Consider the following 17274-nt stretch of genomic DNA (forward strand, 5'->3'; position numbering starts at 1 on the left):
AAAAAATCAATATTTTAAATACTCTAATCTTAAGTGGATTGAGAGGTAGATTTTTAAAAAGCTTGATCTAGAGATGTTAACCCAATAAAGCAATAAAGGAGAAGTTCCAGATCCTAGATCCTAAAGTTTGGGCCTTCCTGCTCATTTTCATCCTGGTGGAGGAGGAGACAGCAGGGTGAGAGAGAAGACAAATACCAGTAAAATCAGGATTAGCAGATTAAGGCAGGTAAACTGAGGGTCCGTGTCTAGCCCAATCAAGAGGTAAGGCAGAAGGTGATGACCACTGCAATCGATGTGGGGATTATTAGAAAAGAGTATATCCAGAGGAGAGAGCATAATTGGAACGAGTATGGAAAGAGGAAGAAGTTTTTTTAAAGTCCATAGTAAAAAGTAGGTTTTAATTAAAGACTTCATTATAAGAAAAAAGTATATATAAGACCACTGACATTCACAGATTTAAAATACTGATTTTTAGAAAGTGACCTTTGATGTCTGTGACATGCCATAAGCTTGTTCCATCAGGGACTAGATGAGATTTGTTAGACACAAATTTGAGTACTCTGCTTCAAGCTGTGAGTAATTTAGCATCCCCATTTCAGTATGACTTTATTATTCACTATTGTTATTCTCTATTCATTATCTATATATAGCAACTGTTGTAATTATTTTCTTCTCCAAAAAAAGGTACTCAAGTGAGACATGAAGCTTTTAGTGTAAGACTGTTGATATAGGAATCAACTTGTGGTATGAGGATAAAACATAAGAAAAATATAACTCTCAACAATTATGTAACTGAGTAGAAAGCCAAGGAATCTGGCCAAATATTATATTAGAACTTAAGATAACCTTAGTTATATTCTTTGTGAGTATCAAGGGTTTACTGAAACTTAGAAGAAAAAAAGCTCTATATACCAATGCTTTTAGGGCATGTTATTAACAACAGCTGAAAATGGTTAAGGGTAAATGTGCACCTAAACCATAGGGAAAATAATGAAGCAAATGAAGGCACACGCCCATTATCCCAAATCAAATGCTTGCATCCAGTTCTATATCTAAATTTAAAATTTTTGGAATTTTAGAAAGATAACCTGGCATATTAGGTAACACCTTCAAGTATAATCTGTAACAGCACTCCGTAATCAAACATGTTATCTGCAGCAAAATGTGAAAATACTCATTTTTACAGAGATTTTAAAAAAGAAAAAAATATAAACAGCTTAGTGTCAGTTCAAGTAGGTTTTGCCAAGGAATTAATTCAGGTCAGGTATTTTTTTTTTTTTTTTTTTTTGGAGATGAAGTCTTACTGTGTTGCCCAGGATGGAGTGCAATGGCGCAGTCTCCACTCACTGCAACCCCCACCTCCTGGGTTCAAGCGATTCTTCTGCCTCAGCTTCCCAAGTAGCTGGGATTACAGGTGTCCTCCAACACACCCAGCTAATTTTTGCGTTTTTAGTAGAGACAGGGTTTCACCATGTTGGCCAGGCTGATCTCGAATGCCTGACCTCCAGTGATCCACCCGCCTTGGCCTCCCAAAGTGTTGGGATTACAGGCCTGAGCCATTGCACCCAGCCTCAGGTCAGGTTTTGAAGCCAAATGAGTTGTGAAAAAAAATTTTTGGTTTTCAGAGGTTTTTGGATTTGGAATTGCACAGAAGGGATTGTGGATGTGCGTATCAATTTCATGAATTAGAAATGAGCAGAAAATGATTAAAAAAGAACACGTCAACAGATGAAAAACTAAAACTATATTGGCCTGGACAACACAGAGAAACTCCGTCTCTACCAAAAAATACAAAAATTAGCTAGGCATGGTGGTATGCACCTGTAGTCCCAGCTACTCAGGGGGCTGAGGTGGGAGGATCTCAAACCCTAGTAAGAGGGCAGATGATAGATAAGTCAGGCAGGTCACAGGATAAGAACAGCCTAGAGAATGCTGACTTCTGTCATGGATCACAAGTTAAATAGGCAAGCCCTTGAATATGCAAGCATATGGCTGTGGCAGGTGCTAGACAGAAACACACAGTTAACATTTCCTGCCCTGAAAGAAGGACAAGCTCAGGAATAAATAAATTTTCAGGTTTCATGGTTTCAAGTAGAACAGAAATAAACTAGCTCTGTGATTTAAATTAATGCAAAACAAACACCCTTTTCACACATCACATACACATATCCCCCAAAAAAGTCAAAAACAAAGTTGTATTGCTTTTTACAATGGCATAATGGACAGTTAGATTAGATTCTCAAAACACTTTCCCACTAGAAAACTAGTATTTGGATGAGACAAAATCAGTAAAGTATCATAGCAACCACATACACAGGAAAAGCCATTCAAATGATGTTCTAGTGAAGAAAATACCATCTTGTTTTTGACAATGTCTTTACTTTTGGAGATGATAAACATAAAAGATATGCTATAAAGAAATCCAAAAGGTATAAAGTCCCTTGACTCCAAGTAATGTGTCATACCTGAATAATAGCTTGGATTATAAGCTGCACTTCTTGTGGAACATGTAAAAGATCGGTCCAAATGTCCTTGCCTGGAAGATAAAATCTAAACAAAGCAGAAGATTTTTCTTAAGTCACATTTTTTTTTTTTAGAAACAAAGTCTCACTCTTGTTGCCCAGGCTGGAGTGCACCAGCATGATCTCTACTCACTGCAACATCTGCCTCCTAAGTTCAAGTGATTCTCCTACCTCAGACTCCTGAGTAGCTGGGATTACAGCTGGGATTATGTGCCATCACACCTGGCTAATTTTTGTATTTTTAGTAGAGACAGGGTTTCACCATGTTGGCCAGGCTGGTCTTGAACTCCTGACCTGAGGTGATCCACCCAGCTTGGCCTCCCAAAGTGCTGGGATTACAGGCGTGAGCCACCATGCCTGACCATGTCATGTTTTTTTAACAATAAAATAAAAGCATATATTAGGAAAAATAAATAATTAAACAAGACTATAAGCCGGGTGCAATGGCTCATGCCTATAATCTCAGCACTTTGCAAAGCCAAGGCAGAAGGATCACTTGAGCTCAGGAGTTCAAGACTAGCAATGGACAACACGGAGAGACCCCGTCTCTAAATAAATAAAGACTATAGCAGAACTAAGACTATTTCAGAACTCAATATAATTATATTTACATGTTATACATATTAGTACTACATACTAATAAGAAAGGAAAACACGTAGACAATCTAATGAAATAATTCAGGCTTCAAGAAAAAAAACAGGCAAAATATCTGTTATACAACTTAATTCAAAGAATGTTCACTAAAAGGTAAGTATGTATTTAGTACATCCTGTCTGAAAGCCAGTTATAACACATATTAAAAAGGCTGAGAAAAATCAATCTGGTTTTGGTTGTTTTGATAACTTTACAGAGATAGCTCTTAATCAGAGGTGGTGCTGTACCCTGGGTACATATCTGGAAATGTGTGGACATACATTAACTATTAAAATGATTATGGGGGGGGAGGTGTATGCTACAGGTATTTAGTGCCTAGGGCTCACGGATGCTAAATATCCTATTAGGAAAGATTCACACATCAAAGAATGATCTCATCCAAATTACTAATGGCTTTCCTATTGAAAAAGACTGCTTTATTAATAGTGCTCCCCACACTTTCATGTGCATATAAATCAAATGAGGATGTTTTTAAAATATAAATTCTGATTCAGTGATATGAGGTAAAGCCTGAGAGTCTGCATTTTTATCAGGCTCCCAAGTAATGTTGATGCTGTTGGTCCTGAACCAGACGTTGAAAACCAGGCACAGACATCTCAGAGCTGCCCTATATTTTCACATTTCTCCCCCATTTAATGCTCAGCAATTTTAAGCGCTAGTTTAAAAGAACACCGATCTGCATATAAGTAATTTTAAAATTCAGAAAACAATGAGTTTTCTAAAAGGTACTGTTCTCAAAGAACTCATACATAGCCTATTTTGTCTTAACTTCCTTGTCTTAATGTTAATATATAGAGCAGAATTCCAAACACTAAAATTACTGATTCTAAAAAGTTTATATCCATGCTTATATTTTTGAGTGTGGTATTTAAACTACATAAGATGAAAACGTATGAGGAGCCCAAATAATTAATTAATTAAAGGAAGAAAATTGCTCCTAACCTGCTGGTCAGAAAGTGAAAGCTGGTCCTCTGGAAAACCTGTTTGTGGCAGGAGGTGGGTTTTGAATAAGGAGTTGTGGTTCACTAAAGTCACTTCTCCAGCATCCATCCTCATCCTATCAGCAATATCATCTAGGGAGAGAGTCTGGATTAGTTCAAGTCACATAATTCTTCAATAATGTTTCCCCTATGAACCAATCTTTTCACCAAATAAAAACACTTCCCACCCAGGCATGGTGCCTCAAGCCTATAATCCCAGCACTTAGAGAGGCTGAGGCAGGAGGATTTTTTGAGGCCAGAAGTTCAAGACCTATCTAGGCAACATAGCAAGACCCTGTCTCTCCAAAAAATTAAAAAATGAGCCAGCAGGCCAGGTGCAGTGGCTCACACCTGTAATCCCAGCACTTTGGGAGGTCGAGGCAGGTGGATCACAAGGTCAGGAGTTCGAGACCAGCCTGGCCAACATGGTGAAACCCCGTCTCTACTAAAAATACAAAAATCAGCCAGGCATGGTGGCGGGTACCTGCTACTCAGAAGGTGGAGGCAGGAGCATTGCTTGACCCCGGGAGGAAGAGGTTGCAGTGGGCCAAGATCGCGCCATTGCACTCCAGCTTGGGCAACAGCAGCAAAACTCCATCTCAAAAAAATAAAAAATAAAAAAAGTTAGCCAGCCAATGTGGCACACGTCTGTAGCCTCAACTACTTGGGAAGCTGAGGCAGGAGGATTGCCTTGAGCCCATGAGTTCAAATTTACAGCGAGCTATCATCACACCACTGTACTCCAGCCTGGGTGACAGAGAGAGACCCTGTGTCTAACAATAATAACAAAAAAAGACAAAAAAAGAACTTGAAGAACAACTCTGCAATAAAATAAAATGCCTCTTTAATAGCTAACTAAAGGCAAAAATCTCATATTGTCATTGTCAACAGAGGTCCATGTACAGAAATTGGCTCATTGGTAGATGGCCTCAGTTAATTTCAAAACAATTCAAAACTTGTACACATATAAAAACAGCTTAATTTAAAGTTTTAAAAATAACAAGACCAGGCAAGGTGGCTCACACCTGTAATACTAGCACTTTGGGAGGCTGAGGCAGACGGATGGCTTAAGCCCAGGAGTTCGAGACCAGCCTGGGCAATATGGCAAAATCTCGTCTTTATTAAAAAACAAAACAAAACAAAACATTAGCCAGACGTGGTGGTGCATGCCTGTAGTCCCCACTACTCAGGAGGCTGAGCTGGGAGGATCCTCTGAGCGTGGGGAGGTCAAGGCTGCAGTGAACCATAACAGAGTCACTGCACTCCAGCCTGGGCGACAGAGTGAGACCCCATCTCAGAAAACAGCAAAGAAAAACACAAACAAAAAACAAAAATGCTCCCAAAAGAAACTTTTTAAACATTTTAACTACAGAAAAAAATTTAAATATAAAAGATTGGGGCAAAAAATTCACCATTCAGTAATAAACACTGTTAACACTGGTTCATTTCCTGTTTTAACACAAAAAAGTGCTTTAAGACATAATCCACCTGCCAGGTGTGGTGGCTCACACCTGTAATCCCAGCACTTTGGGAGGCTGAGGTGGGTGGATCACTTACTTGAGGCCAGGAGTTTGAGAGCAGCCTGGCTAACATGGCAAAACCCCATCTCTACTAAAAATACACCAGGCATAGTGGTAATCCTAGCTACTTGGGAGGCTGAAGCATGAGAATCGCTTGAACCCGGGAGGCGGAGGATGGAGTGAGCCAAGATAACACCATTGCACTCCAGTTTAGGCAAGAGAGTGAGACTCTGTCTCTAATAATAATAAGAATCATCATCATCATCATCATCATCTGCCTGAAATTTTTTAGAAGCATAATTTTATTCATATTGCTCTTAATAGGTATCAGCTCAATAACTATAACATTAGGGCAGAATTTTACTTTTGAACCATTTTTGATAACTTTATTACTACAGAAGAGCTAGAATAGAAGCAATAAAGGTAACAGAATTCAATGACTTACACTGGTATCAGCAATGAGAGAAAATGCAAACAAATGAACAGGGAAGGAGAAGGCAGACTAAGGAAAAGGAAAACACAGAATAGAGAGAAAGCTAATGTGAATCTAAAAGGAACATAGGGATATTATAAAATCTAAGTGTATAGATTTTTCAACTTATTTCTAAATTAGCTACTAGTCCTGATCTTATATTGATCGCCTTAACAGACATAAAGTACTATAAATGAAATAGTGAAAAATGTCCTAATCACAATTCTCAGTAACACTAGCTAAATGAAATAAAATATTTACATTAATCAAATTGTCATTTAGAAGTCAGTATAACATAGTACTAAGGAACAAGAACTCTCGGCTGGGCACGGTGGCTCACCCCTGTAATCTCAGCACTGTGGGAGGCCAAGGCAGGCAGATCATGTGAGGTCAGGAGTTCAAGACCAGACTGGCCAACATGGTGAAATCCCATCTCTACTAAAATACAAAAATTAGCCGGATGTGGTGGCACACGCACGATTGTAATCCCAGCTACTTGGGAGGCTGAGACGGGGACTGCTTGAACCCAGGAGGCAGAGGTTGCAGTGAGCTGAGATCATACCACTACACTCTAGCCTGGGTGACAGAGTGAGACTCCGTCTCAAAATAAAATAAAAAAAAGAACAAGAACTCTAGAAAACTCTAGAACCAGAGTGCCTAGGTTTAAATCCTGGCTCTGCCAGTTATAGCACATGACTCTAGGCAAGCTTCTTAACTTCTGTGTCTCAGTTTCCTCGTGATATAATAGGGATAATAACAGTAACCTACTTGGTAGGTGCTATTAGGTACCCTTGTAAGATGTTAGGAGTAAATGAACTAATATATTTTAAATACTTAGAACAGTGTCTAGTACACAGTAAATGTTTGCCAGGGTATATTTGGCTTTTTCAATATAATCAATGAGATAATACTCCTAAATGAGTACATAAACAATGTTCTAACCAAAAGATAATTATGTGGGCCGGGCGCGGTGGCTCATGCCTGTAATCCCAGCACTTTGGGAAGCCGAGGTGGGCAGATCACCTGAGGTCAGGAGTTTGAGACCAGCCTAGCCAACATGGCGAAACCCTGTCTCTATTAAAAACACGAAAATTAGCTGGACATGGTGGCACATGCCTGTAATCCCAGCTACTTGGAAGGCTGAGGTAGGAGAATTGCTTGAACCCAGGAGACACAAGCTGCAGTGAGCAGAGATGGTGCCACTGCACTCCAGCCTGGGTGACAGAGCAACACTACACGCGACAGAGCGAGACTCCGTCTCAAAAAAAATATAAAAAATTTAAAAAATAAATAAATAATAATAATAATTATGTTTGGCATATAGTATTACATAATTAGGATTAAGATTTCTCTTAAAATTATTATTAAGCACAAAGATACAAATACTGAAAATGTTAGGAAAACCCATTCTTTCACTCTAGCTTAACCAATGAGAGTAGCTAAAAGGATTCAACAACTAGTTAGTCTTACCCATTTCAAGTCTTTTCACATCACTGACTTTAGCAAAGATACAAAGTCCTATAAAAGAAGACACAAAACAGAAAAATTACATACTGAAACGCCTACTTCACTTAATTTTAGAAGGTGCAGCCACTAGAAGTGACATTTGTTTGTGTTCTTAGTGGAGAAAAATCTAAGGTGGTAAAGAGTTGACTTGATGGGAAAAGGGTAAAAACTAAAACTAGCTTGAGGTGCTTCCAAACATTTCTGCAACCTGTGCTACATTAAACAGCAATTACAGACTACCCACAGAATCACAGAATATTAAAGCAAGAAGCAAGCTGGGAGCGCCAACCCTTAAGAGACTGAGTGCTTTGCATAAAGTCATAATGTCAGCAACTACACCAAAATTATAACCTAGAAATTCTTCCCAACTCATTGTTCTATTACCTCATGCTAAATCACTTCACAAACAGGTGACAGACTTTGTGATGGTCCTATTAAGACTTTTCTTCCATCTCTTACTCAGCGGCCTGATACTCTAACGACAATCAAGGACTATTTTGGAGGAGTACAAAGTACTTCCCCCAACATCATCAATCAAACTGCTACAAACCAAAGCCCCTTTGCCTATATAAAAATTACTGTCTCCTCTGATATATCCACTTTTTCCACAAAATAAAGATGTTAAAAACCAAACTGCTGGCCGGGTGCGGTGGCTCACGCCTGTAATCCCAGCACTTTGGGAGGCCGAGGAGGGCGGATACCTTGAGGTCAGGAGTTGGAGGCCAGCCTGGCCAACATGGTGAAAACTCATCTCTACTAAAAATACAACAATTAGCCAGGTGTGGTGGTGCGTGCCTGTAGTCCCAGCTACTCGGGAGGCTGAGACAGGAGAATTGCTTGAACCCAGCAAGCAGAGGTTGCAGTAAGCCAAGATCACGCCACTGCAACAGAGCAAGGCTCTGTCTCAAAAAAAAAAAAAAAAAAAAAAAAACACAACCAAACTGCTTGGAACTAGGTTAATAAACATATCCTCAGCACATACGGTCTTGGCAGATTTCCAAGAGGAGGAGGCTACTAGGGATGGTAATAGTCACACCTATATATATTTATAATCTTATAACCATATTTTTTAAAATATTAAGCACTTCATCAACCACATAGCAATACTAGGGCTTCAATGTATTCATGAGGCTGGATGATGATAATAGGCATTCTTTGTGGTCACAATAATGAAAGTCACACAAAGGAAGGCTACTTAAAGTTTTCTTGGCATATGCGATCGTGCCACTGCCCTCCAGCCTGGGTGACACAGCGAGACTCCGTCTCAAAAAAAAAAAAAAAAAAAAGTTTTCTTGGCAGAGCTATAGACTAAGCAGAGTAATTATCTGATTACCTAGTATTGCCAGGAAGGATCCCTAAAGAATTTAAGCCTTAGATTTAGGCTTCAAATGTATTTCCAAATGCTCAACTTAAAAGACTTCTTTATCTAAAAATTCTTCAGGTTATTTTTTCCCCTTCTTTCTTCTTTAATAGAGTAGACTCCCTTTGGTTCCAGGTTAAGGGGGAAAAAATCTTATCAACCAATACATTAGCAACACTTTTTTGACATTTTAAAGTTGCTTCATAATTGTCATTACTAGCCTTTTTAAAATTATTACTAAGAAGAATGCCAACTTAAAAGCTTGGTGCCCAAAAGAATAATCCCACGTTAATTTCCTTGCATTTTGTTAAGATAGATGTGAAGAGAAAAGGAAGCTAGAAATTCAAAGAATTTTACCGATCATATCCAGAGAGGTTAAATGACTTGCCTGAAATCACACAGATAGGGCAAAAAAAGGACAAGAATCCATGTATCCTGACTCCAGGGCAAAGGCACATTTCAAACATCATACAACTTCAAATCCTTTAACACAACCTCAAAGATTCATACACACTGGCAATTTAAAAGTAATCCCTCACTAACCCTGGGGAATCCACACTGATTTATAATTTTAAATAATTAAAACCCCACATTTATATTTTAATACAAATATATCCAGCTTCTTCAGTGTGCTTACGGTACATTCTTTTAGCCACTTGCAGTTACATTGGGAGAAGGAATATTTCACCCCAAGATTCTCCATGAAAATGCTGGATCTGGAACCTTGATGCCACCAAATTCATGCAACTGTAAAAATGTTTTCTTTTTTAAGAAATGATTCTAATAATTCATTTCCTAGTATACACTGGTCATGTAATTTACTGAAAGAACATAAACCATTACAAATATTCAGATGAAGTCAGGTTAGTAGCGGAACACAAGGTAATGGGAAATCTGAAAGAACAAAAAAGATCACAGTCTTCACAACTGTGGTGAAACATTTATAACCTTACACATACGCAAAGAGGGGATTATAAAAGACAATGTTTAGTGCTGTAAGGAAGTCACTAGAAAATATATATTGAGGCCGGGCGTGGTGGCTCACGTCTGTAATCCCAACACTTTGGGAGGCCGAGGAGGGCGGATCATGAGTTCAGCAGTTCGAGATGGGCCTGGCCAACATATTGAAACCCTGTCTCTACCAAAAATACAAAAATTAGCCAGGTGTGGTGGCAGGTGCCTATAATCCCAGCTACTCAGGAGGCTGAGGCAGGAGAATCGCTTGGGAGGCAGAGGTTGCAGTGAGCCGAGATCACGCCATTGCACTCCAGCCTGGGTGACAGAGCAAGACTCTGTCTAAAAAAAAAACAAAAAAACTATATCTATATCTATATCTGTATCTCTATGTCTCTCTCTCTATATATATATTTAGATCTATATATATCTATATAGGCCTTCTTTCTGGTCACAATAATGAAAGTCACACAAAGGAAGGCTGCTTAAAGTTTTCTTGGCATACGAGATCACGCCACTGCCCTCCAGCCTGGGCGACAGCACGAGACTACATCTCAAAATATATAGATAGATAGATATAATTTCACCTATATATATCTATATACAGACATAGAGAGAGAGAAAGAGAGAGAGAGAGAGAGAGAAACACGCAATGTTAGCTTTATCCAGGACCAAGATGTGGTTAGAACAATTTATAAGAAGGGTGTGAAAGCAATCACGTGAAATCGCCCTTTTCCAAGTTCTGAAAAACAATTCTGTGTACAATAGTGTGTATTATATCGTCATGTGTTTGAGGTTTCTTCCCCTCTATTTTTACATGTAATCTCTCCCAATCAGACTCTAACACCTTAAACACCTTAATACTCTAACGCCGTAAACCCTAAGTATTCAAATTCTTTCATACACATTCATTTACCGGGCACCAACTATGTGCATTAAGAAAGGGTCCCTGCCACTGGGCAGCTCACTGTCTAGTAGGGAAAGCCAGATCCATAAACAGGTACAGCAAGACAGTAGAGGTGGTACAACTGATAGAAGATGTAGAAGTTGGGAAGAAAAGGACAGAGTTCCAAAGCAATAGTCAAAAACTGCATTCCCTTAGGCAGAAGTAGTAGAACCTGTTTTTGTATCCATCCACTCCCTCTAGACAACTCATTAGATGAGTGATATGAAGACCATCTTTGCAGTTGGGATAATTAATTGAAGTCAGTTAAAAATGAAAAAGTCTTCCTAAAAGGGACTAGAGAGGAAAAATAAAGGGTGGTTGGGCGGGGGGAGAGGTAAACTGGAAGTAAGTTAAGGGATCATGCTTAAAGAGATGCTTAAAGTTGCATTGTAACTGTAATTTCAAAGTCAGGGTAATCTGTATTTCAACATGAGTCCTTAACACAAATTATTTTTATGAAGAATAAAGATTTAGGAGATGATGTGATCTAATCCATCCAGAATAACCAGTTATAACAAAGACCGTCAGTCAAATAGTTGGTAGTAGATAAAAGGCTTTATATGAATATTACAAGAATCACCACCACTCCAAATATACTAAGTGTACCAAATATGAAGTAAAATGACTTTAACAAGGCTGACTTGAAAGTGATAAAGGAGCAAGTTATTGCCAACCAGATAGTGGAAATACTGCACAGGCACCGATAAACAGAAATCACCAAGCTCAAGGAAAGAGAAACGATCCAGAGATCACGTTAGGGTACACCAAGAAAGAGACGGTTCAAGGGAATTACCAGGAGGCGATGAGCCAGGTAAGCAAATTGTGGTAGTTAAGGGGATTTTCATAACCTGAGCAGGAGGGTCCAGACGTTTCTTTCTGGTGGTGGCACTAGCGATATCACATCTCAGGGAGATACCACAGAGTAAGAGAGTTGGAGAAATGTTTACGTGAGACGCAGAAGTAGTCGAGAAATATCACTGGGGTCTCAAGGAAGGCGGGAGATGAAGCCGGTACCACAGAAAGCCAAGCTTCCCGGTGAAAACAGCTCTCCCTAGAGAAGACCCTGCTCTGGCGGGAAAGCCCCGGAATCGCAACCGGCCTTTTCCCAAGTACCGCTGGGCGCTGGGATGGGGCCTGCTGTAACGGCAGGGAGACGGCCTCTCCGCGGCCCAGGAGAGAGAGACCAGAGGGAACGGCCTCAGGTAGCCTAACGGCCACCGGCGGCCACAGCGCGGCCACCGGACAGCAGGGGGGAGGGGAGGTGGTCCCAGGGGGCGGGGCAGAGGAAAAGGCGCCGGCCCCACCGTGCTCCCCGCTTCCGCCCACTCCAGCCCGGGCCGGCGCACCGGGTCCGACACAGTCTCCTGGAGCAGGATCCCTCCATCCTCACCCCTCCCCCAGCTTCCCGCCGCCACTCACCGAACCGGAACCGGCTGCCATGCGAAGGGGTTTCCGGCCGGGCGCGGAACGCAAAACCCGGGAACCGCCGCGAACCGGAACCGCCTTCACAGCACCGGAAGAGCCGCTAGGTGGCTGCAGAGGAGGGGTCTGGGGCAGGAGGTCAAAGAACAGAGTTAAGGACCAGTGGGACGCCTGCGCGGTGTGGCGAGGCCCGGGAAGCCAAGGGAGCGTTTAAGACTTGTTGTAATTTCTCAGTACCCTTTTCAGTCTGGGCGTTTTCGCTTTCTCGTACTCGGAATACTGTTAGTGTGCCCTTCGTCCTATGCTTTTCTGTGTTCCCTCAGCTCCTTTACTCGCCGCCTTCTGGTTCCGCACGGCGAGTTTTGCTTGGGTTCCAGTTTCCATGGCAGCTTTTCGCTGTGGCCCTAAATCTGCGGAAACCTGTGGCTTCCCCCGACAGATGGGGACCTGAGATCTAAATCGATCTCAGGCTATCTCGTGTTTTATTGAGAATCACAGAACGTTAGTGCTCGTAGAGGTTATTGGAGATATTTTAGTGTTACCAGGATCAGAGAAGTGAAGGGATTTCCCAAGGGTTTTAAGTGCACGGCCCATCTAAGACTAGGAAACAAGTTTCTTAACTTGCAGTCCTATACTCTGCACCACCTCATGCTTGATTGACCATTCAGCAAACAAAAAAAAAAAAGAAGAAAGCATCTTGAGGATGGATTAGGCTAGACGCTGGCAAGATGTAGAAACTTCGAGAACTCTGGAGGAATTTGAAAGACAGGCAGAGCTGTGAGGAAAGCTTTTGGGAGCCCACTAGAGATCTGCTTTTCTGGGTAGAGATAGAGAAGGACCCAGGAATCACCTCTGACCTCTGAAGGGCTTTGTTGTTCCTGGGACACATTGATTAGCCTGGAATCTGACATACTTTTTAAAATAAAATAATGGGAAGAAATATGTTTGTTCATCCAGGCTGTTTGTCAAGCACTTCAACTTGGCAGGCCTCTGGACCCAGGCCCTGTAGAAGTCTTAGAGAAATGCCCCCTTAGTAGGTCCTTTACACTCAGATCACAGCCACAGGCACAGTCTGAGCTCAGACTTGAAGAAGGGTAGTTTGTGGAGGCCCCCAGCCTTTCTGATACTCTCAGAAGCTTACTGAGTTCAGGGGATCCTGCCCTGTCAAATACATCAAAGTAGATTATTTGTGTTGCCTCATATGCTGATACTTTTATATTGTCAAGTCCTAAGGCCTAGTAGTAGTGAGCATAGCTGGTCTGTCAGTCATTGACATCTTATTCCAGAGCTCTGTTCATTTGGATTAAACTCTGTCTCTATTTCTAGGAGGGAGCCATGCATAAAGACGAGTTTCATCTGAAATTTTTCATGTGTGTGATTCAATCTCGCCAGTTAGTCAGGACTCCTCAGAGAACAGGTACCATTGTCTCCTGATCATACTCCAGTGACAAGAGAATGAGTTCTCTCACAAGAAGTCTCAATACAGGATGTGAAGCTTTCTAGTATAAATACGGATTTTAGGGGTCAACTGACTAGTTTATCACATTCTCACTTTGAAAAAATATTGATCACTGAGTCATGTATTTTCCAGGTAAGATTTTTGACCTGGTTTGTTGTGATAGTCACCAGGCAGATAAGGAGGACTTGAGAGTTGAGGGGGGAACAAAATTTACCCCATGAGTTGTTCATTGATTTCTGTGTTGTTATGTGAATTACTTTGACCAGTCTGGGCTCATCTGTGGGAATCTTTATTGTCATTATAACTGACACTCCAAAACTATCAAGTAAATCAAGCCTTAAGGAAAAATGGCCTTCTCATCCACCCCACCTCAAAGTATCTAGTTATATGTTCTGCTTTTCCCCCATGTATGTCAAGGAAATGGAACCTTTTTGAGGTAAGAGAGTTGTTGAGAACAGTCATCGCTTCTCTAATTTTTCACTGGATTTTTGGAAAGAAAGCCCTGAACAGCTCAGAGTCATAGGAAAAATGAAAGGGAGTAAGAAACACTCCCTTCCCTGAATCCCACCTTGAGGGTGACCTAAAACTATTGTTTCTCAGCTGGGGAAGCTTCTACTTCCAGCATGCTCATACCAAAGCCACCAACAAAGACAGACACCTTGAAGAGTCTAGATACTTTGGATGATCCAGACACCGTGAGAAGCATACCTGTTTTCAAAACTGGTGAGGCATGTGGGTAAACAGCAAGAAATGTGCAAAGGAATATGGGAAAGTGAAAGTTGTATGCATAGTGTTATAAATCAGGGTAGAGCTACTGAAGTAAAGCTGAAATACAAGTTAAGACCCAAGGGGGAAAATCTGTGTGTGTGTGAAACAGAGAGAGAGAGAGAGAAAGAGAAAGAGGGATGGGGAGGGAAAGGAAAAAGGGAGAGAGTGGGGGATGGATCATCTGGGAAACTGTAGGGAAATGGACATTTCTCTCTATGAAGAATAACTTAATTTGATCAATATTAAATCAGTTGGCTCATAACTGTAAACTACTAATCTGGTTTATCCTATTGTCAGCATCCTTGATATATAAATATGTGAAACTTAAAAAAATCGACTATAAGAGTTACTATTTTACAAAATGATTCCAAATATTGTAAAAAATTTTCATCTTAGGAAACCGTTTAATAATAGATTTCTCATGTATGTTTTAAATAATGTTCAATTCACAAGCAATTTATACGAAGCTTCAGAAACACATCTGTATGTTTCGTCTCAACTTAATTACATCTATATTGGAGTCAATTCACTGCAAATCTTTATCAAGTTCCCACTATTTGACCAATAATATACTAGAAATGATAGGTTATAAAACATACGTATAAGACATATCCTTGCCATTGCCCCAGTAGCTTACAGTTTGGAAATACCTTAGCGATTATTTAGCTCAACTCTCTTATATTTTCAGAAGGAACTCAGGACTAAAAGGTTTTCCTCGGAAAGTTAATAATTTCATTAAAGTAACAACTCCTAGCACTTATGAAATATATATCAGTATTTAGCCATATTTTTGGGCACTCACATTTGAAATCATTGGACTAGACTCTCTAGGAAATGAGAAAATGAACTAGACACTTTCCTTGTTTCCTATGATCTTATGATTAAGGAGGGGAGATAATATGGAACAATGTGTAAGTTAAGAACTTAATAACTTTGGTTCAAAATGTTGAATTGGTTCAAAATAAGAAGTCATAGATATATAGAGAAGGGAAGAACCAGCTGACTGCTCAGAGCCAGCTTTTCTTTTCCTTCCTTCCTCCCTTCCTTCCTTCCTTTTTCTTTTCTTTCCTTTTTTCTTTTCTTTTTTTTTCTTCGTTTTGCAACTGTTTGTGGTCTACATCCCTTTAATCAGACTTCCTTTGCCCCTGCATAGAAAGCAGCAAGAAATAAACCCAGCTGATAGCTTTTTCCTATTGTTTATTGACTTTGTACAGATTATTTCTTATTTGCCCTCATCTTTCCTGCTTTTTTGATTCTCCTTTTCCCTGATGTACCTAATACTCACCTCAGACTCCCTTTGCTCTGATGACTCATTTGGACCTGCTTCTGTGGTTTGAACTCAGCATTGTCTCATGGACAAAATTCTGATGTTCAACTTCTACCTTTAAACCCTGGGGTCTGTGCGGCTCAGGTAAGTGGCCACTCTTAACCCTTTCAGCTTTCCTACTGGAGAAGGAAATCCAGTATTTTCCCAGCACCAATAAGGTCTCCATTCCTCCTCTTCTGCCTGCCTCCCTGCTTCCTTCCTCATCCTTTCCTCTTCCCTTCCTTCCTCCCTCCTACTCTTCCTCCTTCTTTGACTTCCAAGAGAATTTGTTGAGCACATACTATGTCAGGTACTGTACTTGGCACTGGGAATAAAGTAGTAAACAAAACAGGTACATTGTCTGCTCTCATGAAGTTTATAGTCTTATGGGACTAAGACAGTAATTACACAATCACACACATGGTTATATAACTAGAATGGTGCTAGTGCAATGAAAGAAAATAATACCATGTAATCAGAGGATAAAACAGGGGATGTAATATGGCCTGAGAAGTCAGAAAAATGTTTCTCAGGAAGGCCTGAGGGATGAGTATGCATTAGCTAGGTAAAGAGAGAAGAGCTTTCCAGAAAAGGGGACAATAGACTGTGAAATGGGAAAGAGTAGAATGGGCCAATGCGACCTGATGATGGGAGGAATAGCGGGAGAGTGAACTGTACAGATGGTGTAAGAGCCAGACTGTGCAGTGCCTTCTAGGTCTTGTTGACACTTCTGAGCTCTGGGAAATCACTGAAGAATGATAGGATCATGTTGCCTTTTAAAACATGTTTCTGGCTCCTGGGTGGGGGATGGATTGGAGAGGTACAAGGGTAGTTATCTGCTCTGATGAGATGAATGCCACTACCTTGCTCCATTTCTTACCTCTAGGCAATGCATCACTCTAGGGCACCAGTGAAATGGTGAGGAACTCATGTCATCAAACAGCAGAGATGAGCACAGAGCTACTGGTACCCAAACATAAAAAAACCCTCGCCTGATGTCTTTCTGCTTCTGCCAGCCCAAGAAATTCACAGGGACTCCCTCCAGGGTGTTCTGCTCCTTGTTCTAAGTGCAGTTATACATGGAGATTCTGTGCTCTAGTCCTTAAGAAAAATGGAATATATTTCTTTCTTGTCTCATACCTGGCAGGGAAGCAGCTGTTGTTTTTTCCAGCATCTTGCCTATCAGTATAAGCAGCTCTGCCTGTACTATAATGAGGCAGGCTGTGTGTGTGTGTGGCCCATAGAGGATCAGCTCCTGACATAAGAAAGCCACTTGATCCTGCACTGGGGCGTAGCAAGGGTGTGAGTCACCTAGGCTGTACCCTTTACTCCTATGTCCTGACCCCTAGGCTTTGTAAAGAAAGGTAGTTAGCATTTCAAGATAGGTAAGATAGGTAAGAGTGT

At 40.7% G+C, this 17274-nt stretch overlaps 2 protein-coding genes across 11 annotated transcripts in view; one reads left to right on the forward strand and one right to left on the reverse strand.

Moving 5' to 3' along the window:
* The window catches only part of SENP1 (SUMO specific peptidase 1), a 62695-nt gene extending 50277 nt beyond the window's left edge, over window positions 1–12418 (reverse strand). Inside the window, exons 1-4 of one of the 6 annotated variants that reach the window (XM_050746893.1) lie at window positions 12335–12418; window positions 7620–7667; window positions 4120–4263; window positions 2466–2550 (exon numbers count right to left, since the gene is read on the reverse strand). In XM_050746893.1, the coding sequence (XP_050602850.1) occupies window positions 2466–2550; window positions 4120–4233 (199 nt within the window). In that variant the 5' untranslated portion in view covers window positions 4234–4263; window positions 7620–7667; window positions 12335–12418. Of the gene's footprint in view, window positions 1–2465; window positions 2551–4119; window positions 4264–7619; window positions 7668–11708; window positions 12186–12334 lie in introns of those variants that run through there. The other 5 variants (XM_050746890.1, XM_050746888.1, XM_050746891.1 and 2 more) reach the window with 5 other exon arrangements.
* The window catches only part of PFKM (phosphofructokinase, muscle), a 46578-nt gene continuing 40902 nt past the window's right edge, over window positions 11599–17274 (forward strand). The window contains exons 1-3 of one of the 5 annotated variants that reach the window (XM_050746874.1): window positions 12422–12488; window positions 13664–13754; window positions 14397–14519. In XM_050746874.1, coding sequence (XP_050602831.1) covers window positions 13673–13754; window positions 14397–14519 — 205 coding nt within the window. In that variant the 5' untranslated portion in view covers window positions 12422–12488; window positions 13664–13672. Of the gene's footprint in view, window positions 11727–12421; window positions 12619–12822; window positions 12839–13663; window positions 13755–14396; window positions 14520–17274 lie in introns of those variants that run through there. The other 4 variants (XM_050746877.1, XM_050746878.1, XM_050746882.1 and 1 more) reach the window with 4 other exon arrangements.

Source organism: Macaca thibetana, chromosome 11 (assembly GCF_024542745.1).
Source record: "Macaca thibetana thibetana isolate TM-01 chromosome 11, ASM2454274v1, whole genome shotgun sequence".
NCBI classification, from domain to species: Eukaryota; Metazoa; Chordata; class Mammalia; order Primates; family Cercopithecidae; genus Macaca; species Macaca thibetana.